Source organism: Doryrhamphus excisus, linkage group LG17 (assembly GCF_037039965.1).
Source record: "Doryrhamphus excisus strain RoL-2023G ecotype Guam linkage group LG17, RoL_Dexc_Guam_v1.1, whole genome shotgun sequence".
NCBI lineage: Eukaryota > Metazoa > Chordata > Actinopteri > Syngnathiformes > Syngnathidae > Doryrhamphus > Doryrhamphus excisus.
This window is the reverse complement of record NC_136373.1, coordinates 11,959,368-11,985,623: the sequence shown is the minus strand read 5'-3', so window position 1 is coordinate 11,985,623 and position 26,256 is coordinate 11,959,368. Positions and strand designations below refer to the sequence as shown.

The following is a 26,256-nucleotide window of genomic DNA, read 5'->3' as shown; positions in this document are numbered from 1 at the left end:
CTGGCACCAGTCATGTGTCATATATTGCATTACACACACTGATGACATTTTCATTTCTTTTCCAAGATGCCACAAAATTAGATATACAACTTTGACGTGACGATGTTGCACAAGACTACCCAATATGGCCAATACGGTCATCTCCATGAGTTTGCAACATTGTCCTTAATATCACATGTATCCAATAAAAGGAGTAAGTGTCCATGGATGGGATAAACAGCGCTTGTGCTTGTCCAACATTGCACCAATGTGTCAAATACTGGCTGCTTGGTCAAACAAAGACAGTTAAACACAGCAGCAGCAGTATGACTGAAGGTCAAGTAGATTTACCATCAGTATAAACAGCTGAGAGAGGTGTATTTTAAACAGTCACATGACTGTATGTATTTCATTATATAAAGGTAACTGCACTCCTGAAGTGCTGCACACAAAAGGTGTATTTGGCAAAACGATGGTGCCTGCACTATTTTGCACTATTGTTATAACCCTCGGAAGTCGGATTGACTTGAGAATTCTCACACACTCCAGTGCGCTGAAACTTTTGGGGAACTGACAAGGACATATCTGTAAAATGTTGAGCCAGTCTGGCTGCCATTAAGATAAACGTGTTTGAAAAAACTGATCATTTGATTAACTCAATGCTAATTTGTCGAATAATTATAAAACCTATTAACAGGATATCTTGGAGATGTTTGGTAGCATGTCTTACAAAGCGTAACACAACGAGGTGCTGTATAATTGTATGGAACTGACTTGCATCCTCTTCTTTATATTGTGAAGAAATAGTACAGTATAGCCTAAAATTGTACATTTGGGGTCATTAAAAAAATTGAAAAAATAATGCTTGTAGCCAAAAAATATTGCTTTTGCAATCCACCAACATTAGAGTTTTAAGGCTTGGAGGCTTCAAAACGTATTAATAAGTCTATGATGAATCTTTAGTATGGAGTCATTGATGATTAAGCAAAAATGATTAGCATATATATATATAAAGTAGCATTTTTTCCCCAAGTGAAAACAATGCTTACTTTCATACAATGAGAGACTAACAGTGAGGACCCATGCATTGACAAGGCAAGTATGTCCAGGCTTGAACACATGCTACAAAATAATCATCCTTCTTACCCATAAGCTCTTTGGGGACCTCTGACACTTCCTCGCTCATTTTGTACACACTGCAAAAAAAAATCCAAACACAACGAGAAGGATCCAGGAAAGAATGAAAAAGAAGTGTCAGGTGGTGCCACTCTTGCCGCCCCGGCGGTGCTTCTCTGGTCGGTTACATGCTCCTCTCGCCCCGCGGTGACCGAACAATGTACCGGCGTGGGTCGGCGAGCATTTCTTTGTGATTCGAGCAGCTTTAAGATGACGTGATTCGGAGAACTACAAGCATCCCGAAGCCGAAAGGAAATGCCTCTCCGGAGGATCGAAGGGACAACATCCTCTCTCGCCGTCCCCCCTGTACCGTAAAGCTGTCGGTTATTCCGTGGCAGCCAATGGTGGAGAGAGACCGGGGAGACTGAGCCCCTCCCAGGCCGGTGATGCGACAGTCTGAGAGCCGATGTGCTGCTGGAGCTCGGTGGCGTGGCAAGAGTGGGCGGTGGTTTTGACGGTGACAGACGAATAATAGTAATAATACGGTGGCTGCCTCCACGCTGGTAAACAGAAGAAGAAGAAGCCGAGCTAGGAATTTTGTTTGTTTCTAATCACTACCACAAATCTCAGTCGACGTAAACCAAATATTCTAAACTATTTTTGCAAACATAATTGCTAAACACACGATGGACTTTATGTGAATGTTTATCACTCGATACGTTGCTGTTTTCATACATAATGACTAACACGCCACAATTTTCCAAACAAAACAATGTAAACATGTCCGCTGAGCTGACGTCTTTTTCTTCATGGCATCTGGAAGTGGTAAAGAAATACAGCAGTGCCATCTTATGGTGGATGAGTGTATTGCAGCCACACACGCCAATGTTGTAATGTGGCCCACCGGACACTAGTTTGAGGCCCCCGCCTTGATATGAAAGTTTAATGTTAGTGCGGCCCGCGCAAGTTTGATATGGATGCTGTCTGGTATCATGTACCCAGAAATAAATATTACGTTTGATTAATGTTCATGTTAAAGGTTAAATAACTGTTAATAGTTATCCTCCCTATCCGTGTGGAAGTGGTAAGTTTTTGGCTATTTAAGTTTAAAGGAAATAACTTGAAGGCTACTGTTTAGGTCGCTAGCTCTCTAGTTTGCGAGTTAGCATGTGTCTCAAGACCCTGCAGTTGCGCAATATGTTGTAAACAAAAAGAGTATAAATGTGACTATAGTCGTGTTTTGTCATGTCTACAGGGCTCTAATAATGCTTTGTTCATTTTAATCTGGAAAAAAATAATTTGTCTACCCACCAACTATATGTGGTTTCTTAAGTTTTTATTATTTACCGTTTTATTATTATTATATTTATTTATTTATTTATTACTGATTGATTTATTTTCTTTATTCTTTATCTGTTTATTTATTTTTCATATTATTTTGTGTAGAAAAATAAAAAGTAAGATATTTGAGATCAGTGGAATGTTTTATCTTGTAGAAAATTGGAACCAAAGCAAAGTTTTTTTAATTTTTTTGTTTTTAATAAATGCGTTTTTTTTTTTTTTTTTTTTTTTGGAAAACCTTACCCAGACCCGACCCGAGCTCCAGTGGCCCCCAAGTAAATTGAGTTTGAGACCCCTGGTGTAAATAAACCTGACAATAAACACATCACATAATTGCAATCATTTGCAAAAACTTTCATCAGACGTCTTCATTTGTATGAATAATGAGGATTACTTCTACAGGATTAGCTCTTTCTGAACTTTCTGAATTTCTCAGTATTCATTATATTAGATAGAGGGCTGGGGATACAGAGGTCAACATAATGTGATGTAGCTTCAGTTATGAGATGACATGTGATAAACTACAATTTGGTGTCTGCACCTCAATTTCTTTGGGATGCTTGTCAAACTCATCCATCATGGAACAGAGCTGAGAAAATTTCTCAGACTGTGGAGCAGTTTCTCCAACCGCTTTTTTGGGGCCTGATGCAGCCACCCCCTAATGAAATTCTATCACTTTCTGCTTTATTGCAACATGTCAAAATCCTACTTGTGAAATCTGGTTGAAGATTTCTGGGCTGCTTTAACATTACCTCCATTTGCAAGCTCCTCACAGTGGGATGTGGAGCCAGGGAGAAGAAACAGTTGCCCGAGTCCTTGTGTTTGACATGCTCCTCCAGCGCAGAGGAAGAGACAGAGAAGAAGCCCACAGAGCACCTCTAACAGACTGTGTCATTTTGTGGTGTACCTAAAAAGGCAATAACACATTTAGCTATGCAATACTTCATTGGGTTGTGTAGTCTAATAAAGTGTAATTTACTTAGTCTTGTGTGAATACAATGTGAGTGAATACAGCAGCAATTAATTGCCATATTAAGTAGTATGGGCCTTAGACTTAAAACTCTGAAGTGATTTTTTTTTTATTGGTGACATTTTTACTGGGGCACTGCAGATCAACACTGAGGCACGTGGCCCAGTGAAATCTGTCTGGCGACGCCACTGCTTCAGTCAGGACATCCACACCGCTGGACCAGGCGGACCAAGAGGCCTGACGAGAAAGCAGCTTCATTTATTCTCCATCCCAACATGGCTAAGATGTGCATCCATGACATCTTCAGGTGAGCATGCCTTGTACTCTTTCTCTGAATTTGACCTCGGGGGAGGCTTCTCCAAAGCTGAGTGAGAAGCAGAAGCAGCAAATGATGAATCACTTGATCGTTATATTCCTGATCTTCATCTTCCTATCTTCAACTGCTTACCTTCAGGGCTAAACCTATAGAGAGCGGGAAAACATGAGCCGGTGAGAGGGGAGGATCTTCCAGGCCGTCAGCAAATCAGAAGCCAATCTCCTCCGGAAGACCTGAGACCAACACCTTACAGTTACAGGTAGTCCTCCCAGGGGTCAGAGGTCAAGGTGTGAGATGGTCCCCCAAGATGACAAACTTCCGTCAACATGGATTGGCAGCAGGTGTGTGTGTGACCATATACTGTATATAGGGTGTCCCATAAACTGTATACAGCAGGGGTCTCAAACATGCGGCCCGTGGGCCAAATGTGGCCCGCAGGACACTAGTTTGAGGCCCCCGCCTTGATATGAAAGTTTAATGTTAGTGCGGCCTGCGCAAGTTTGATATGGATGCTGTATGGTATATGTACCCAGAAAAAATTATTACGTTTGATTAATGTTCATGTTAATGGTTAAATAACTGTTAATAGTTATCCTCCCTATCCGTGTGGAAGTGGTAAGACCGTTTTGGTCGCTAGATTTCTAGTTTGCGAGTTAGCATGTGTCTCAAGGCCCTGCAGTTGCGCAATATGTTGTAAATAAAAAGAGTATAAATGTGACTATAGTCGTGTTTTGTCATGTCTACAGGGCTCTAATAATGCTTTGTTCATTTTAATCTGAAAAAAATAATTTGTCTACCCACCAACTATATGTGCTTTCTTAAGTTTTTATTATTTGCCGTTTTATTATTATTATTATATTTATTTATTACTGATTGATTTTCTTTATTCTTGATTTGTTTATTTATTTTTCATCTTATTTTGTGTAGAAAAATAAAAATTAAGATATTTGAGAACAGTGGAATGTTTTATCAGAGCTTTTATTGTAGAAAATCGGAACCAACGCAAAGTTTATTCATTTTTCTGTTTTTAATAAATGCGTTTTTTGGGGTTTTTTTTTTGGAAAACCTGATGTGGCCCAGTCTCACCCAGACCCTAGCTCCAGTGCCCCCCAAGTAAATTGAGTTTGAGACCCCTGGAATACAGCCATTAGGGTTTATGTAACTTTGGGTCTTCTCATTTTCTTTTCATGAAGGGGAATGAAAAAACAACATTGGTTTATTTGAATTTCATTTTGAAATAGAGAAAATATTGAAATTCAAAGCTTTCCACTTTGATTATTGCATATTTCATACGACTGTCCAAGTGGTTTTTGTCATGCAATGCATGCATGCATGCATGCCTTGGGTCCGTCCTCACACGGTTGCTCCCAGCCTGACATTATTTACTAACCTCCTTCTGGTCTCAACACACACAGCAGTACAATTCCAACATGTACACTATTTAGATTGCATCATGGAGATATGATGGTAACAAGCTAATATCAGGAGTGTAGCTTGAGCTTCATGTGAAGTGGTGTGCTTAATGAAGGCTCAAGACTATCTGAATGCAAAACAGTCAATGTACTAATTCATAATTAGGAATTACATTCATTCATTCATTCATTTTCTCCCACTTTTTCCTCACGAGGGTCGCGGGGGGTGCTGGAGCCTACCCCAGCTGTCTTCGGGCGAGAGGCGGGATACACCCCGGACTGGTCGCCAGCCAATCACAGGGCACATATAGACAAACAACCATTCACACTCACATTCATACCTATGGACAATTTGGAGTCGCCAATTAACCTAGCATGTTTTTGGAATGTGGGAGGAAACCGGAGTACCCGGAGAAAACCCACGCATGCACGGGGAGAACATGCAAACTCCACACAGAGATGGCCGAGGGTGGAATTGAACCCTGGTCCTCCTAGCTGATGCCCAAAAACATACAATATATACAAACGTGCACATTGCAAATTAGCGCCAATAATTGTGACAAAATCTAGGAAGTTAAACACTTGGTAGCTGTCCCATAGTCCACATGAAGCAGCAAAGTTGAAGGGAGTCCAACTGTTCAGGTGGAATTTAGTATGCGAGAAGGACCACCAGATCCTCCTTTCCACCTTGCCTGGCTTGAGGCCCAGCAGCACTCCAACAGAACCTCCACTTGATTGGGACTTGAGGTGGGCCACCTGGCCTACATTAACAGGACCAAGCAATCCATCACCATTTTGGAATTAAACAGCATAAATATTTCATGTAGCATTTAACAAAACAAGAGTAATCTATAGATATAATAGTAAACACTTTTGGCGTTTAGCCGGCATTCAAAGTCATTACTGCAGCTGAATACAAACGACACCCCACTTGTTGCTCGGCATAGCAATGGTTAATACGTGACGTAAGCATGATTGACGATTGCGTCTTCAGCCAATCACAGAACTCGGGTGGGCGGGTGTTTCCAGCACATCGAGTGAGAATACAGCGTTTGCCAAATGTTAGTACAGACACTAATTTGGTGCGGTGCACCACCTACAGGCCAGTCTGCAGTATTGCCTTTAAATGGCCATTTCCACTGTCGATATGAAAAATATCACGATATGAAAAACAGATGCTTTTGCTGTCACTTTTTCTTATATGAAATATACATTTGACGTGTAGTTATTGCATTTTGATGCTGAAAAATCAATTCCATTCTGATAAAGCAATGTTTTGCTTTTTCTGTAATTGCCATTAGTGAAAAGGAAACTTTAGCAGCTGGAGCAGCTTTAGCAACCATGGAATGAAGGATGGCAGCCTGATAAAGGTTGGAGAAAACAAATTCAGTCCATACAATAAATCCATTTCATATGAGAACTGGCTTCATAGTACCATGCACACCTTTTTGTTTATCAAATAATGTTTAATCAGATTGTATATGAATTTTTTTACACAAATCATTTTCAATAGCTTCCAGGTCCTGTGACCTTTGACCTCCAAACCACTTTATCAGTAGGGCTATTCTGCTAGTACCATATACACATTTTGCTTTTCTTCTGAACTTTGCTATGATTTTATGATTTTTTTAGTATGGACTATTATCTATGACCTTTGACCTCCAAACCACTTTGTATCAGTGGCCTGGGGCGCTGCAGACAGGCGGCCATGGCCCCCGGGTCTACTGCCCCGCCAGTAACCCTGCACATGTTGTCGTCACAGAGCCACCCGCCCCCACCCCCCACCCCCACCATCCAAGCCCTCATTACATCCCCCCCAGCCGTCTACACAGTTCTTGGCTAATGTCTCCCAAGTATGCATGTTAGCGTTACTGCATCACATGTCTTTGCAAGGTTAACTTGTCATGGTTGCCATATAAGCCAGCTTATATAAGCCAGTTTGAGCCAGCCAATCAGAGAGAGGCTGTGAGAGGGGTGCGGCCAGTCCCTGGTTATTATGAAAGGGATGTTTTTGTGTGTGTGTGTGTTGTTATTCCGGGTTCAATAAAGTTGGTCACCAGCAGAAAGTCTCCTCTTAATAGCGCAAATCAGTCTGTGATTATATAATTATATATTTGGGACGGGGGGCAGAAAAGAGTTGATTTACTCTGGTGGTTTTCAATTAGCTTACTCGTCGATTAACAAGGTTGGATGCTAAATGTTGCTTGGTTTGCATCTTAGTCGCTGTTGTCATGGCAACAAGTGTGCCGGACGGAATTGCCACAGTCCAGAGGTCCCGACTTCCTCGGGCAATCGGTCAGGTGTTTCCCCTGTAGCCATCAGAACAGCTGCCTGCTCCAGCTGTCCTAGCTCCTCCCCCTGTAGGGAGCTGAGGCACTGCCAGGTCCTGCCCACATCCACCAATCCTGGAGAAGAGTTAACATGTGACCGCTTATTTCCAGCAAGAAGAGGCGTCTTAAGTCATCTTAAATCACTTGCCACCACGCAGCGCCCAATCCTTTTGACAGACTCCAGTAAAATCTGTATGTCATCGTGGGTCATCCCCAGCTGACCGCCCAGAACATCCCGCCACTCATCCCCAGGGAGGTGAGTGTTGTGGGCGGTGTGAGGGAGAAGAGGTGGGGCAGAAGACAGGTAGGTAGCAGGGGGTGGAGCTTCGTACGGCAGATGCAGTAGTGCTGTTTGATCCTGGTACAAGAGAGTGGAGGATGAGACGGGGCCTGAAGGCAGACCATTGACAGAATAGCGTTCCATTGAGTGGGTGGGGCCTGGGGACGAGATGAGCATCACCAGCAGTTGTATAGAACCAAAACAGTAGTCCAATTACTAACCGCCACCGTGTGTGCCTGGCTGTCCATAAACGGCCCTGTTGGAATCTGGGTAGGAGGGCGACGGCTGGTACGGCCTTCGTCCCACCTCGGGATAGGAGTGGGGGGCAGCTGGGAATGGAGAGTTGAGCGAGTCAGTCCCAAGGTTCAGGAAGTACAACTATTTCCTGTTCCACCAGCTCCTGACTCAGGTAGGGGGTGTCAGGGGAAGAGGGGGTGTACGCCTGCTGTTGCTGCCAGCAGCTCTGATGGTACCACTGAGGAGACAGGTCAGGTCATCAAGATGGTCGGCTCATTTCAATGTTGGATGAAGGCCAGATGCCTCCAAAGAGCTCACCTGCAGTCCCAGGTTGAAGTAGTACTGGAGCACTCTGTAGTCTACACAGATATATATACAGTATACTACAGTAAAGTCTTGTTATATCGATATTGTCGGGAGTCGGAAAAAATATCGATATAACCGGACTGTCGATATAGCCGATCCTGCGCCGAACTGCATTAAAAGTGGGCAATAATGCACATTGTTCTTGTTCTATAGTATATAGTATATTAGTACATAGTATATTAGTATATTAGTACATAGTACATTGTTCTATAGTATAGAACAATGTCGAGCAGCTTAAATCAATCTTTGCTTAAGGATTTCAATACCAAAAAAGAACACGGCGAACGGCTGCTTCCAGTCAACTTTATTTTTCACACTTATATATATATATATATATATATATATATATATATTTGTGTGTGTGTGTGTTGTTATTCCGGGTTCAATAAAGTTGGTCACCAGCAGAAAGTCTCCTCTTAATAGCGCAAATCAGTCTGTGATTATATAATTATATATTTGGGACGGGGGGCAGAAAAGAGTTGGTTTACTCTGGTGGTTTTCAATTAGCTTACTCGTCGATTAACAAGGTTGGATGCTAAATGTTGCTTATATATATATATATGTATATAAATTGGACTATATATATATCTATATATATCTATATATATATATCTATATATATATATCTATATATATATATCTATCTATCTATCAATCTATCAGCTACCAAAAAAGAAAATACAATTCAGTTCAAGAGGTCTTGCTACTTCGTTCGTGGAAAAGATGGAACTCTTAAAGGAATGGGAACACAACAAGCTGATGGACTATATCAGCTGGACATGGAAGGAAGTCAATCTGTCTTTCACAGTGCATCAGTAGCTGCTAGTTTGCACACTACCAAGCAGAATGAACTAAAAGGTCTGGTGAATGGAGTGGACTTCTCTGCAGATAAAGAGGTGCCCTTCTGTGAAGGATGTGTTGAAGACAAACTGGCTTAAAAAGCCATTCAAGTCGATTGGAGAAATACGTACTGAGCGCAGGATGCAGCTGATTCATAGTGATGTCTGTGGTCCAATGCAGACGGAATCTATAAGTGGGTCAAAATATTTTGTCACCTTCATAGATGACTACTCAAGGTACTATAAAGCATACTTCATGAGACAGAAGACTGAAGTGCGATGCAAATTCAAGGAATTTGAGAAAACTAGAGTGTGGGTGGAGCGTCTTAAGGCTGAGAATAGACAATGGTGGTGAGTACGCCTCAAAAAAATTTCAAGAATATTTGAAGACTCAAGGCATCCACCATGAAATGACTGAATGAACGGAAAAATAGAACACTAGTTGAAGCAGCTGGGAGCATGCTGTCTCATGCAAAGTTACCAAAGATGTTTTGGGCAGAGGCTGTAGGCCACAGCAGCCTACATACAGAACAGGCTACCCACTTCTGTTCTGAAGGGAGAAACACCATATCAGAGATGGCAGGGCTCTACATTAAAAACAAAAATGACTTGCCCATGGGGAATCCTTAAGGTGAGAACTACTTGCCCGAACTTGCCCCATGTAAAATGAAAAGACTGCCATAATAATATCATATATCAATATATGCTTATAATTCATCAGATAATAGTACTGACGCATTGTATTTGGAGGAATGTCTGAAAAATTGTGGAGATGTATGTTAATATGGCATGCCATACTACCTTAGTAAGCAGTGATATTTATAAGTTGTGCACCACAATGAAACATTATTGAATAGACACATGTGTGTACTAGTAAAGTGTTTTTAATCCAGAAAAAAATGCTCAACGGTCAAACAATAATTTGTGAAGCAAAGGTGAGAAAAATACACAAAGAAATTGAACCGCTAGATTTTGCAGCTTGTGCAAAATCAGCACTTGGTATTGGATCTAATGGGTGGTGTTTCATTGTGACCACTTCAAATTGTCACAGCAATGTGATTCACTCACCTGTGCCATCATTTGATTTGCTGCCGCTAATAAAATACTTGTTTAGGAGGCACTGGTTCACTGGTTCATCACTTTTTGCTGTTTTCCTTCACAAGTTGTTGAAGAATTAGACCATGTTGGCAGGGACGCCATGATAGATGTTTTCGTAGTCAAACGATCGCTGATTGGTTGATTGCGAACAAGAACGGGTGTGGGTAAAACACGGACTGTGGATTACTGACCACGGTCTAAATAAACGATTCTAATTGGTCCATTTCAAGATTTGCAAGGATTGGTTTGCAAATTACCACCAGAGTTACGCAGTCCGTTTTTTACCAACACCCAACAAGAACCGCTTTTAAAAAAACTCTTGGCAGTATGGCATGCCAAAGTACACTTGCCCGACGGGAATATCACTGATTGGATTTACTTGCCCCAATTTTGTTTTAACTTGCCCGGGCCATCGGTACATCGTTATTGTCGAGCCCTTGATGGTGTGGCAAAAAACCTGATGTGAGTCACATGAAAGTGTTTGGCTGTATTGCTTATGCACATGCACCAGATGAAGAAAGAAAAAAGCTGGACAAAAAGGCTGTGAAACTTCGCTTCATGGGATATGCAAACAATGCCAAAGGCTATCAACTGTATGATGAAGACAAAAAGAGGATTCTCATCCGTCGTGATGCCGTCTTTGACGAATCAAACTTTAACTAGAAGCAAGAAGTGAAAGTACCCTGCACAGAGAACGAGATAACTGTGACATCAGCTCAGAGTGAAACGCGAGATGATGAGGTCACTGTCGAGAGCACTGTCAGAAAAAGTGGCAGAATCAGACATGCTCCAAAAAGATTTGGATACGATGAGTACGCTGATGTAGTGACTGTTGATCATTATGCCAACATGTGTCGTGTGACAGAGCACATCAGACCCCTGCGTGTTTTTAAGATCAAGATACGAGCTTGAGATACTTGCAGTTTACGTGGATGACTTGATTCTGATTACAGAGTCAACTGAAAGCATGAACCAGCTCAAAACGGCTCTCAAGGAGCGCTACAATACGAAGTACATGGAAGCATTACATTGAAGGCATACTTCGAAAATATGGACTGGATAATGCCAATCCTGTAGCAACCCCTGCAGATGCCAACGTCAAGCTAAGAAAGAGTGATGGTGTCAGTAAGCCAGTGCACCAACACACCTATCAGTCAATGGTTGGAAGTCTGCTCAGGGCTCTACATTAAAAACAAAAATGACTTGCCCATAGGGAATCCTTAAGGTGAGAACTATTTGCCCGAACTTGCCCCATGTAAAATGAAAAGACTGCCATAATGATATCATGTATTTTTTTGTGGCATCACATGAGAATCTCAAATAAATAAAATAATAAAATAAATAATACTGTAGCGTTGCGTGTGTGTTGTATTCCGGGCTGTAGTTTCATGCATGGACGCTGGGGGGCAGTCATGTTCAGCTCACGGTCTTGGAGCGGGCGTTTTGGGACCAAAGAAGAGGAACGAGAGGGAAAAAAGGAGAAGTTCGGTTGCCGTGCGCCCAGCTAGTTAGTTAAGTCTGCAACAGGCCAGTAAGTTGTTTTTCATGCTGCCTTGGAAATAAAAAACATGCAACGATAGAGGTTCATCACTTTTTGCTGTTTCCTTCAGTTGGCAGCGACGCCATGATGGATGTTTTTGTAGTCAAACGATCGCTGATTGGTTGATCGCGAACAACGGGTGTGGGTAAAACGCAGACTGTGGATTACGGACCGCGGTCTAAATAAACGATTCTGATTGGTCCATTGCAAAGATTGCTTTGCAAATTACCACCGGAATTACGCAGTCCGTGTTTTACCAACACCCAACAAGAACCGCTTTAAAAAAAACTCTTGGCAGTATGGCATGACAAAGTGCACTTGCCCGACGGGAATATCACTGATTAGATTTACTTGCCCGAATTTTGTTTTAACTTGCCATCGGTACATCGTTATTGTCCAGCCCTGCTGCTGTATGCTGCAATGCAATGGCCACACGACCACACATAGCTCAAGCTGTGAGTACTGTGTCAAAGTTCAATGCAAATCCAGACGCTTCACACCTGACTGCTGTAAAAAGGATACTTCGGTACTTGAAAGGGGCGGTGAATGTTGTTCTATAGCAAGGGTCTCAAACTCAGTTTACTTGGGGGCCACTGGAGCTAGGGTCTGGGTGAGACTGGGCCGCATCAGGTTTTCCAAAAAAAAAAAAAAACGCATTTATTAAAAACAGAAAAATATAGAAACTTTTTCAGTGCTTTGGTTCCGATTTTCTACAATAAAAGCTCTGATAAAACATTCCACTGTTCTCAAATATCTTAATTTTTATTTTTCTGCACAAAATAAGATGAAAAATAAACAAATCAAAAATAAACTAAATCTATCAGTAATAAATAAATATAATAATAATAATAATAAAACAGCAAATAATAAAAACTTAAGAAACCACATATAGTTGGTGGGTAGACAAATTATTTTTTTCAGATTAAAATGAACAAAGCATTATTAGAGCCCTGTAGACATGACAAAACACGACTATAGTCACATTCATACTCTTTTTATTTACAACATATTGCGCAACTGCAGGGTCTTGAGACACATGCTAACTTGCAAACTAGAGAGCTAGCGACCTAAACGGTAGCCTTCAACTTATTTCCTTTAAACTTAAATAGCCAAAAACTTACCAGTCCAGGGTGTACCCCGCCTCTCGCTCCAAGACAGCTGGGATAGGCTCCAGCACCCCAGCGACCCTCGTGAGGAAAAAGCGGTAGAAAATGAATGAATGTGCAAAATGGACAGATTGAGCTGCAGTATTGTCCAACAACTGACATAAAAGCAGATATCCTTACTAAGCCACTGGCGAGACAGATATTTGAATATCTCAGGGAATAGATCGGGCTTTTCAATATTTAAAAATGTGTATGAAGAACGAGGCCTGGTCGAAGCAATTTTTTTTGAGAAATGTAAAACAAGAGAAGTTTGAAAAAAGGTGATTTTTGTTGTTTACATATTTTTTTACATGACTATATGTAAAGGAGAGCATGGCTCTGACATATGACTTAATATTACTTTGATATATAGAGTACTTTCATCAATAGAGGGCGCTGCTGGTCTACCTGTGCTTGTTCGTGTGCTCTGCACTTCCTGTGTTACATCAGTTTTTTCGGCGTGTTGTGTCCACGGTGTGCTGTCTGCAATAAAGTTTATTAAAAACTGAAACCTACAAGTAGTTAGCTACACAGGCAAACACACACACACGATGCATGTAACGTCCAGGAAGTCATGGACACATGTTGACTAACCATTAGCCTTTAGCCACTCACCTGCTCTGAAGACAGCTCGGAAGAGGCTGGACGCGTCCCTCGCCACTATCTTGCGATAGAGGCCCAGGCTGTCCAGGTAGTCGTCCATGTTGACAAAGTACTTCTTCAAGTACTTCTTCAGGTGCATCCCGCCAGCGCCAAAACACTTCAAATGCACGAGGAACACTTGCTAGCTGACTTCAATGGCGACCGATGAGCGCGTGATGACCTGCTGACACGTTCAAGCACCAAATCAAGCTCGGGAATTTTGGCAACTCTTGATAAAATTGCGTATTTATCTTATTACACAGTCATGCTCTTCATGGAAATCGTCTATTAGAAGTAAGTATTTTTAAAACATTAGCTTGCTGGACGTGCTATGCTGTTCATGCAATTGCTCAACCTGCTTGCTATACTTTGAATCCGAATGAAATTAACAACATATCTTAAAAACAAGAACAAAGTAATAGTGAAAATAAAACAATTTTTACGAGTTGGGATATATAATACCCACTTTTACCGAGAAGTTTCTAAGTTTTCAAAGTTCTAATGGACTTTGAAGATGCTGTCGTGTGCGGTTGCAGAACGCGCATGCGCTTCGTGCTCCAATCGGCCAAACTGGTTCGCCGGAGTCTCGGCTCCACTCGGCGGGTCGCTGGGGGGCCGGTTCGGGTCCTTGTGCGCTCAGCTCACGGCTCAAGCGCATGCCCTCCGGGAGTGAGAGCCGCGAGTGTCTGGAGAACGTTCCTGGACTTCTTTCAGCAGCAACATCGACTGGTACCGTCCTCTCCGGTCCGGCCCAGAGGGGTTCCAAATCTGCTTTTTGTTAACGAATATATATATATATATATATATATATATATATATATATATATATATATATATATATATATATATATATATATATATATATATATATACACACACACACACACACACACACACACACAATAGATTTGTATTATTGTCACTTTAAGAGCAATCTTTAAACAGCAGTCAATTGAACTCAAGTTGTCAATTGAAATGCCCTTTGCAGGATGTTGACTTCAAACACATCACCAGTTCACCATTTCAAGCAACATTTTTCCCATGAACGCTAGTAAAGATTGTTTAGATTTCAAGATGCTGTGCAACACTTATACGTGTATTTCATGTCATAGTCAATTGCTTATCATTTCAGTTCAAGCCCATCTTGTTGGGCAACATGGCGTCGTCTCGCCATGTGATCAACAGTCAGACGTGCGCCCGAGCTGGAGGACGTGGGCAAGGACGTGTACCACCACACCTTTGAGATGTTAGGGAACTGGTCGTTTGGAGACTACGTCAAGGTACATCCGGCACCGACATAGCTCTAGCATCTGGTCACATCAGCAGAGATGCTCATGACTTGCATCCCCACACAGGAAGAAGCATGTACGATGGCATGGAGCCTCCTCACGGAGCACTATGGCATCCCTGATGACAGACTGAACGTGGCATACTTTGCTGGGGACACCACGTTAGGTTTAGGAGCCGACCAGGAGACTCGGCAGATCTGGTTGGACATTGGGAGGTAAGTGTGTTACCATCCTCATGTTAGACAATCACAGGAGGTTAAGATGTCAGCTGAACACGACGGCCCTCTCCTCCTCAGGGTCCCTCCCAGAACCTTTGGCAGATGGGGGACACTGAGGATCTAACGAGGAGCTAATGACTAAAGCACATACATTTAGAGTAGTTACTGGTCAACTAATGAGGAAGTGATGAGTAGAGTAGTTACTGAGGAACTAATGAGGAACTAATGAGTAGAGTAGTTACTGAGGAACTAATGAGAAACTAACGAGTAGAGTAGTTACTGAGGAACTAACAAGGAACTAATGACTAAAACACATATGGTTAGAGTAGTTACTGGTCAACTAATGAGGAACTAATGAGTAGAATAGTTACTGAGGAACTAATGACTAAAGCACATACATTTAGAGTAGTTACTGGTCAACTAATGAGGAACTAATGAATAAAGTAGTTACTGAGGAACTAACAAGGAACTAATGACTAAAGCACGTACGGTTAGAGTAGTTACTGGTCAACTAATCAGAAACTAATGAGTGGAATAGTTACTGAGGAACCAATGAGAAACTAATGAGTAGAGTAGTTACTGAGGAACTAATAAGGAACTAATGACTAAAACACATTTGGTTAGAGTAGTTACTGGTCAACTAATGAGGAACTAATGAGTAGAATAGTTACTGAGGAACTAATGACTAAAGCACATACATTTAGAGTAGTTACTGGTCAACTAATGAGGAACTAATGAATAAAGTAGTTACTGAGGAACTAACAAGGAACTAATGACTAAAGCACATACGGTTAGAGTAGTTACTGGTCAACTAATCAGAAACTAATGAGTGGAATAGTTACTGAGGAACCAATGAGAAACTAATGAGTAGAGTAGTTACTGAGGAACTAATGAGGAACTAATGACTAAAGCACATACATTTAGAGTAGTTACTGGTCAACTAATGAGGAACTAATGAGTAGAATAGTTTCTGAGGAACTAATGACTAAAGCACATACATTTAGAGTAGTTACTGGTCAACTAATGAGAAACTAATGAATGGAATAGTTACTGAGGAACTAATGAGAAACTAATGAGTAGAGTAGTTACTGAGGAACTAATGAGGAACTAATGACTAAAGCACATACATTTAGAGTAGTTACTGGTCAACTAATGAGGAACTAATGAGTAGAGTAGTTACTGAGGAACTAATGAAAAACTAACGAATAGAATAGTTACTGAGGAACTAACAAGGAACTAATGACTAAAGCGCATACAGTTAGAGTAGTTACTGGTCAACTAATGAGAAACTAATGAGTGGAATAGTTACTGAGGAACTAATGAGAAACTAATGAGTAGAGTAGTTACTGAGGAGCTAATGAGGAACTAATGACTAAAGCACATACATTTAGAGTAGTTACTGGTCAACTAATGAGTAGAGTAGTTACTGAGGAACTCGTGAGAAACTAATGAGTAGAGTAGTTACTGAGGAACTAATAACTAAGTACATATATTTAGAGTAGTTACTGGTCAACTAATGAGGAACTAATGAGTAGAGTAGTTACTGGTCAACTAATGAGAAACTAATGAGTGGAGTAGTTACTGAGGAACTAACAAGGAACTAATGACTAAAGCGCATACAGTTAGAGTAGTTACTGGTCAACTAATGAGAAACTAATGAGTGGAATAGTTACTGAGGAACTAATGAGAAACTAATGAGTAGAGTAGTTACTGAGGAGCTAATGAGGAACTAATGACTAAAGCACATACATTTAGAGTAGTTACTGGTCAACTAATGAGTAGAGTAGTTACTGAGGAACTCGTGAGAAACTAATGAGTAGAGTAGTTACTGAGGAACTAATAACTAAGTACATATATTTAGAGTAGTTACTGGTCAACTAATGAGGAACTAATGAGTAGAGTAGTTACTGAGGAACTAATGAGAAACTAATGAGTAGAGTAGTTACTGAGGAGCTAATGAGGAACTAATGACTAAAGCACATACATTTAGAGTAGTTACTGGTCAACTAATGAGTAGAGTAGTTACTGAGGAACTCGTGAGAAACTAATGAGTAGAGTAGTTACTGAGGAACTAATAACTAAGTACATATATTTAGAGTAGTTACTAGTCAACTAATGAGGAACTAATGAGTAGAGTAGTTACTGGTCAACTAATGAGAAACTAATGAGTGGAGTAGTTACTGAGGAACTAATGAGGAACTAATGAGTAAGGGTTATGTAGATGTGTTCCTCATGAACAACTGTCATGTAGTGTACCCTATGGTAAAATATATGTCCATCTTGTACTGCATTATAACAACTGCACATGGTGTACATGGTAAAACTATTGTGACAGTCACAATATGGTTTTAGTGATAAAGCATGGAAAGACTGGGAATGGTTGGAATGCCACTTGCAGTGCTGTACAACAGACAGCTTTGGCATTTAATGACAAGTGTATTGTACTGCAGTTCAGCCGCTAGTATTGAAGACCTACTAAGACTATCTCCAGGGATGACATCAAAGATTAGTTTCCCGGTCCAGAAAACTTTCTGAAACGCAGCCATCTGGTGGGTCCAGCACTCCGGATACTCAGTAGGAAACTACTGAAGATGATGCAGACCCAGCGGGTTCTGCTGTCTATCAGAGCTTTTAAAAACACAAAGCTAATGTCTTCTCTTTTTCTCGCTTGCAGCGGGTTCTGCTGAGCTACTAAACAGTCAGAAGAACCAGGCCAGACTCTCCAAAACCCTCCAAGGTATGTCTAAGGAGCCTAGGAAGCCAAACAAAGCAGCAGTAGCCCATCTACTCAACCTTGAGTTGGACTCAAGAAGACGCTTTATTATGTCTGATGTTTTGAAGCCACAGGAAAGAGCAACCAACATTTTAGAAGCTTACCCGTGTTTCAAAGAACTGGACCATGTGAGTAAAAAGATTTAGTTTCTGTCCAAATATGTGACATATACTGATATTTGTCATATTGTCATGACCTGGTCAGAGACTAGCTGTCTGTAATGTTCACAGATAATTGCATTTCATGAAGCCGCAGTAGATGACAAATAGGCTGATTTAATAATATAGCTTTATATTATGCATTAAGCCACATTACATTATTTTCAGGTAATGGATGAGATGCTGAGCATAATCCAACCGAACAGAGATAAGGACAGATGGGACAACCTTTTGTCAAAGGTCCAGTTCTATAGTGTGATGAAGAAAGCCATGAAGCCTCCAAAGACCTTCAATGGAGTCACATCCATGGAACAAATGCTGGATTATATTGCTTCCGCTTTCATTCAAAACAGCGGAACAGTGCTTCTCCTTTCAGTGCAATAGTTAAGTTTAAAAAAAGTATACAAAAAGTCAAAGTAAAAAAAGACAGTTTAACAAGATACATATAAGATATCCAAGATATACAACCATTGTTAAGATTCTTATATACAGACGTATATATATATATATACATATATATATATATATATATATATATACATTCTATGTATGTAAGTACAGAAATAGGCCCTGCACCTTATAATACGCTCCGCCTTATGTAAGTAAGTACAGGAATAGGCCCTGCACCTTATAATACGCACCACCTTATGTATGTAAGTACAGAAATAGGCGCTGCACCTTATAATACGCACCACCTTATGCATGTAAGTACAGAAATAGGCCCTGCACCTTATAATACACTCCACCTTATGTATGTAAGTACAGACGTACAGAAATAGGCTCTGCACCTTATAATACGCTCCACCTTATGTATGTAAGTACAGAAATAGGCCCTGCACCTTGTAATACGGTGCGCCTTACGGTGCGGAACATACGTTGCATGAGATGAGAATGTCGATATTTCTGCCGACCCTCCTCCTCTTCTTCTTCTGTCTTTATTAATTGGGAATCGCAAAGGCCAAGATGGCGACTGTTGGGTGGTAGGTGTCAATCAGTGCACACTCATCATTTTGGTAGATTTGCAGTGCAAGTGTAAGTACACAAGTGTGCCGATGGAGACGTTTGACTTTCTGAAATGCTTGTCAATCCAAGAATCATTATACTTTTACATGCAGAAAACTGTGTGAAAACTGTGTGAAATGCACAGGATCAAATTTGTCCACCGCTGAAGGCTCGAGGACTTCACGGTGGGCATCGCTGAGAACTATGACCTGCGGCAACCTCCCAGTGACCTCTTTGAAATGGTCAGGAAAGCGTTGGAGGCGGGAGCGCTGCTGGGATCCTCCATCGACGTCGGTTTCATCGTCACGCATGACCCTCACATGTGGCCGTTTCTCCACAGATCCCCAACGCTGCGGTCACACGCCAGAAGTTGGTCAAAAGCCACGCCTACTCGCTGACAGACGATAGGTCAGAGGTCGCATCCAGTGCATGTGAGATGGCTGCTGACCTTTGTGTGACCTTTGTGCCTGCAGGTCAACTACAGAGGTCATCAGGAGAAGCTGGTGTGCATGAGGAACCCCCGGGGCCAAATGGAGTGAAAGTGGATGTGCTAACTGCCTGCTAACGTGCTAACACTTCCTGCGTTGTACGACTTCCTGCGTCACTACTCTCACTTTGGCCCCCGACACCATCTTGGACGACTCGCACTCATTGACTTGTCAAGCACTGGAGCGTCAACAAGTTTGACAGCTCGTGGCGTCGTGGCTCCACGGCCGGTGGCTGTAGGAACCACCCCTGTGAGCGGCCCCCGTTGGCTTAGCTCGCTGATGTTGACCCCGTGTGGTTTCTCCCCCAGACACCTTCTGGATGAAGCCGCAGGTCATCATCAGGTTGGACGAAGAAGACGATGACCCTGACGACGGCGAGGTGGGCTGCCGCTTGGTGGTGGGTCTGATGAAGGGGGGGGGGGGGCATGCACACCATTGGATTGGCCATCTACAAGGTGGGATGAGCGTTTGCTCAAAGGCTGATCTCTTCTCGTCTGGCAGGTTCCCAATCAGGTGGGGTGGCAGGTCACGCTCCGGGTAAACGGGGTCTGAGACCTTCATCAACCTTCCAGAGGTCAGCTTGCACTTCAAGCTGCCACCCGGCGAGTACCTGGTGGGGCCGCCACCTAGGAGCCGAAACTCAACGGTGACTTCTCCATCCGCGTCATCCACGAGAAACGCACTGAGGCCGTGTAAGTAGTGACAGGAAACAGGATGTGTATGATGCTGGCTAACTGTGTGTGTGTGTTCAGGCCGTTTGAGGACCCGGTCAGCGCAGATCTTGATCTTCAGTAGCATTGATAAACCGTGCTATGCTAACTATGCTAAATATTCTGACAGGAAATGGAAATGGTGACAGAGGAGGAGGTGGACGCGGGATTCCGAGACCTCTTCGCCAAGCTAGTGTAATCGGTGGAATGCCGCATCTTTTGTTATTGTGTTAACAGACACCGCCTCTTTGTTTTTCTTTTGAACTACTCTATTCTTATGTAGAGGGTCAGTTACCATTTTTCGCCAGTAGGTGGTGATCTGGTCCCATTGCGGATCAATTGGAGACTATGCCTGTACCCTCTGCCCATGCGCAGGAGAAATAAAGGCGCAAGGCGTGAGGAAGATGCTAACTGGTCCTCTCTCTGTTAATCCACAGGTAATGCAAAATATTAGTTTACTAGTTCTGTACTAGTACTGTATTAAGTGTTAGGACAATGTTGAGCGTTTTTATGACATGTCCGAGTGTATTGGATACGTATGTTACAGTTAACGAGTGTTGGCTCGATGCCAAGAGGCACTCTGCGTTGCTAAGCTAGCTAAGAAACAGCCTATAGTACTTTCTATTTAGGTGTATTTGTTGTAAAATGGCATTAAGTGTTGAGTAAAATCAAGTTGTTTGACATATTATCCAGTCTTAACTAGCTAGACGAACAAGAGGCTCTATGTTTTGCTACATTGACATTTCTGTTGCTCCTTCCGGTAAATGATGCTAACCAGTCATGTGAGTGAAATATGTAGAAATGTATCATTTGTGTTGTTATGTTAATGTTAGCCTCATTTAGCTTCTGTTAAATTAATTTGGAGTCATGTGTTTTCATTTAAGGGAGAATGTCTTAAGGGATAATGTTTTGTATCATTTCTTTTTAGTGTGTTTACATAATTTTATTTGTGAAATGTTGTATGAGAGGGAAATAAGCCGTACCTTAACTGAAAAGCCTATTGTGGGAAATGTGATTGTGTGTTTGTTTTGTTTATTGTTTCATCATCATGATCATGATGCCAGGTCAGAATTAAAGGCGCAAGGCACAAGGAAGATGCTAACGTGGTCCTCTGTTAACGCACAGCCATTGTAATTTAAGGTTACTGTGTAACCTTTGCTTCCGGTGTTGTGCCGTGTTTTGCATGCCTGCCAGAATCGGCAATATCAAATTCCAACTGTGGGTTTTGCACCCCCACATGGACTAAGATGATTTCTACATGTATGTAGTTTACATGGTTTTCCCAACAGCAAATATGGGTGCATATATTCTACGGCAGGGCGGATTTTGTGCCTGCCGAGATTTGCATGCATCCCCTACTTGGACCAGCGTAACGTCTATATGTCTATAGTTCACATGACTCCTTTGAATATTCTTCTGGTAATACTGTAGCTTTCTATGCTTGATGCCTCCTTATACATCTATGCACACTGGCTGGACAAAAATAGTACTCGCCAAGTTAGTTACTGGCTCATATATGGTCATGACCCTTTTCTTGTATTTTAACAAAGAAAGATGTCACAAATCACAAACTCTGTTTTAAGAGTCTTAGAAGTCTGTAGATTAATCCAGTCCTGATTTGAGAAGTCTAGGTCTAAGAGTTTTCTAAGTAGACCAGGTCTAATATGGACGAGATGGTAAGAAAATGTCTAAATGTGCCTTTATTCACAAATACAATAGTCACCGTCAGGAAAAGGCAATGTCTTACATGAAATGTTCTCACATTAAGAAGCGTCACCAAATACAGACCATCTGGAAAAACAATACAATTAGTCATTATGTGACCTTCAATTCCACCTTATATTTACCTTCAGACAGACAGACAGACTCCCTTTATTGTCATTGCACAAAAACACAGTAGTGAAATTGCCAACGAAATGTCGTTGCCTGGCTCCCATATAATAACAGACAAAAGATAAGTAATAATAATAATAATAATAATAATGTGGAGAATAAATAGATAGAATAGACACCAAATATGAACAACATAATGTAAAGTGCAGCGTGAACAGTAAATTGCCCAAATAATTTAAATAAATAATAATAATGTAATTAAGGGTAGAGGGGCTTATTTGGCATTCAGCAGTCTGATGGCCAGGGGGAAGTAGCTGTCTCTGAACCTGGTCGTCCTACAGCGGATGCTGCAGAGCCTTCTCCCAGACGCCAGGCGAGAGAACAGTCCATGCTGGGGGTGTGTGGGGTCAGAGCAGATCCGATGGGCTCTAGATACACACCGGCTGTTTGCTATGTCCATAATGGGGGGGAGCGGGGTCCCGATGATCTTCTCCGCTGTCCTCACCACTCTCTGCAGTAACGTCCAGTCCGAGGCCTTGCCGCTCCCAGACCAGACGGAGATGCCGTTGGTCAGCAGGCTCTCGATGGTCCCTCTGTAGAAGGTGGTAAGGATAGGCGGGGAGAGGGAGGCTCTTCTCATCCGCCGCAGGAAGTGCAGTCGCTGCTGTGCCTTCTTCGCCAGAGCGGAGGTGTGGCGTGACCAGCCGAGGTTGTCCGTGATATGCACCCCCAAGTACTTGGTTGTGTTCACAACTTCTACGGCTGTGTCGTTGATGCTGAGTGGAGTGTGGCTGGGTCTGGATCTCCTGAAGTCGACGATGATCTCCTTTGTTTTGTCAACATTCAGGATCAGGTTGTTCACCTTGCACCAATCCACAAGATGTTTCACTTCCTCCCTGTAAGCCAGTTCGTTGTTGTCCTGAATGAGGCCCACAACTGTCGTGTCGTCCGCGTACTTCAGGATATGGTTGCTGCTGTACTTGGGGCGACAGTCATGGGTCATTAGGGTAAACAACAGGGGGCTCAGAACACATCCCTGGGGTGAGACGGTGTTCAGGGAGAGGACACTGGATGTGTTGTTGCCCACTCTGACATACTGGGTTCTATCTGTGAGGAAGTCAAGCAGCCAGTTGCACAGGGAGGTCTTGAGGCCCAGTGGCTCCAACTTGCGTACCAGGTCCTGGGGGATGATCGTGTTGAATGCTAAGCTGAAGTCCAGGAACAGCATCCGTACATGGGTGTTTTTCTTCTCCAGGTGCTCCAGGCTCAGGTGGAGAGCAGTGGTGATGGCGTCTTCAGTGGAGCGGTTTGGCTGGTACGCGAATTGGAAAGGGTCGAGTGATGGGGGGAGTATGGAGGTGATATGGTCCTTAACCACCCTCTCGAAACATTTCATAATGGTTGATGTGAGTGCAACGGGCCGAAAGTCGTTCAGACATGTAATAGATGGTTTCTTGGGCACTGGAATTATTGTGGCGGACTTGAAACACGGGGGGACTACAGCTTGGGCCAGTTAGGTGTTGAAGATGTCTGTGAGCACGTGGGCCAGCTGGTCTGCACATTCCTTGATCACCCGTCCTGGAATGGCGTCGGGGCCTGCAGCTTTCTGCACGTTGACCTTCCTCAGGACTCTCCACACAGCAGCAGTATCAAACTTGACTGCCTGTTCATCGGGGTGGGGGGTAGCCTTCCTCGCAGGGTTATTGTTCAGAGCCTCAAACCTTCCGAAGAAGTTATTTAGCTCATTGAGGAAGCTGATGTCATTCTGGCAGGGTGCAGGTCTGGCTTTGTAGTCAGTGACAGTCTGGATGCCCTGCCACAGTTGTCTGGTGTTGCCGGGGTCCTGGAAGAAGCTTTGGATCTTCCGGCTGTGGGCACGCTTTGCCACTCTGATGGCACGGTTCAGATTTGCCCTTGCTGATCTGAGTGCCATCACATCACCAGATTTAAACGCAGCATTGCGTTCTCTTAGTCTTTCACGCACCTCTTTAGTCATCCAAGGTTTCTGGTTGGCCCGTGTGATGATCGTCTTGGTGACTGTAACCTCCTCCATGCACCACTGTATGTAGCCTGCTACAGATGCAGCATACTCCCCCACATTGATGTGTTGGTTGTATGTTGCAGCTTCTCTGAACATGTCCCATTCGGTGCACTCAAAACAGTCTTGCAGTGCAGACATAGCTCCCTCTGGCCACACCCTCACCTTCTTCACAGCAGGCTTTCCCCTGGTGAGCAGGGGCTGGTATGCTGGGATTAGCATAACAGATCTGTGATCTGAGGAGCCAAGGTGGGGGCGGGGGACGGCTTTGAATGCTTCCTTGATGTTTGTGTAAGCCAAGTCCAAAGTATTCTCACCTCTAGTAGCAAAATCCACATGTTGGTAGAACTTCGGAAGCACCGTCTTCATGTTGGCTTGGTTAAAGTCTCCAGCAACAATAAACACGCTGTCCGGGTGTGTGGTTTGCATGTCGCTGATGGCAAGGTAGAGTACATTCAGGGCTTGCTTGCAGTTAGCATCAGGTGGAATGTAGACGGCAACAATGGTGACGCTGGTGAATTCTCGGGGAAGGTAGAATGGTCTGCATCTCACAATCATAAACTCAATGTCCACACAACAGTGACTGGAGACCAGGGTAGCGTTGTTACACCAACTGTTATTAGTATAGATGCAAACACCGCCCCCCCGGGTTTTACCCGTGAGTGCATGGCTCCTGTCAGACCTGAATGTTGTGAGCCCGTCCAGGTTAATGGCGGAATCCGGGACAGATGAGTTGAGCCATGTCTCGGTGAGGATGAGGATGCAGCAGTTTCTTGTCTCCCGTTTGGTGCTTAAGTCCAGTTTCAGGTAGTCCAATTTGTTTTCCAGGGAGCGTACGTTGGCGAGCAAGACTGATGGAAGCGCTGGTCGGAACGGGTTCGCTTTTAGCTTAGCTGTAAGTCCACCACGACAACCCCGCTTCTGGTTCCTCTCACATCGCCTTCGATGTCTCCTCGGGCGGTCTGTACTGTGATCTGTTATTCCTAACTGGCGTAGCAGATCAAGGCTTTCAAAGTTTAAGGGCTTCAAATTGCTGATTTTTCTCAGACGAAGGATAGCCTGTCTGTCGTATACTATTCTTTTACTGTTATACTGGGCATTTGATGCTGAAAACACTGATCTATGTGGTGAAATTATTGAAAAGGTGTCTGTATTACCAGGAGCCAAAGCAGCCGCAGCCGGACAGGGCGCCGTCATTTTTGTTGGACATCGTAACATAGTGTTGGAAAAGTAATTATCCTCATGTACGTCTTTCTTCCGAGTCCAACTTGTGTAGTTTACATCCATCTTGTGTTCTTTACACAGGTGTCAGAATGTACTGTCTGCCAGGTGGCTCAGCATACCATGAAGCAGAATGTCCAACATACTCCCATAAAGGTATCATTTCTTTTATTACTTTGTCATTCTGTCTTCTCCCTGCATTATTGCTCTAATAATCTGCATTTTAGTGAAGGTTATATTAGTCCATGTGGTTGTACTGGATAAGTTAGCTTTTGTCTGGTTTACTTTGGTATTCCGTTTAAATACATTTCATTTGCTCAGTTTCTCCTCCCCGTTCTGCTCCTGACCAACTTTGTTACAGCTTGCATTTGGGTGTGAGGGTATGTTGGGGTGTGGACACCAGATGCAGAGGCGGGCAACACGAGGAGCAGTTTTAGTGTCTTTAATAGCAAGTCCAAAGCAAAATCCAAAAGAGCAACAGAAGGGGGTGGCGAAGGAAAAAAGGAAAACAACAGAAAATCTCACCACGAACACCAGATCAGGTAAACAGCTTGCGTTTGGCAAAAAGCTGGCGAATGGGTAGGGAGAGCTGGGCTAACCGAGCAGGAGTCACACACAAGTAAGCTTAAGCAGTATGAACAATAGAACTGGTTGGTGCATCCATCTATTTTCTATGCCGCTAATCCTCACTAGGGTCGCCGTGTTCTGGGTGTTCTAGCTGGTGTCAAAGCTAATTTAATGTTTCACTGTTTTTTTTAGGTCACACAGCCATTTGAACTTGTGGGTATGGACCTCATTGGCAAACTGACCACCACAAACACTGGACACACGTATGTGTGCGTGATGGTGGACTATTTCACCGAGTGGTCACAAGCCTATCCCCTTAAGACAAAAAGGGCTGAGGAGGTCACGGAA

The 26,256-nt window shown here is 42.9% G+C and overlaps 1 protein-coding gene, 1 long non-coding RNA gene and 1 pseudogene across 5 annotated transcripts in view; 2 read left to right on the top strand and 1 right to left on the bottom strand.

The window, feature by feature from the left end:
- Positions 1-1,224, bottom strand: part of LOC131137422 (F-actin-uncapping protein LRRC16A-like) — an 87,302-nt gene extending 86,078 nt beyond the window's left edge. For all 4 annotated transcript variants that reach the window (XM_078798320.1, XM_078798321.1, XM_058085366.2 and 1 more), the window contains exon 1: positions 1,126-1,224. In XM_078798320.1, coding sequence (XP_078654446.1) covers positions 1,126-1,165 — 40 coding nt within the window. In that variant the 5' untranslated portion in view covers positions 1,166-1,224. The remainder of the gene's footprint in view (positions 1-1,125) is intronic.
- A 12,542-nt stretch (positions 1,225-13,766) lies between these two features.
- Positions 13,767-20,488, top strand: LOC131137445 (calpain-2 catalytic subunit-like; annotated as a pseudogene).
- Positions 20,489-25,337: 4,849 nt separating this feature from the next.
- LOC144901943 (uncharacterized) lies at positions 25,338-26,249 on the top strand. The gene is made up of 3 exons (XR_013630141.1): positions 25,338-25,497; positions 25,751-25,960; positions 26,101-26,249. It is a non-coding gene; the product is annotated as an uncharacterized LOC144901943 (long non-coding RNA).
- Positions 26,250-26,256: the final 7 nt, after the last annotated feature.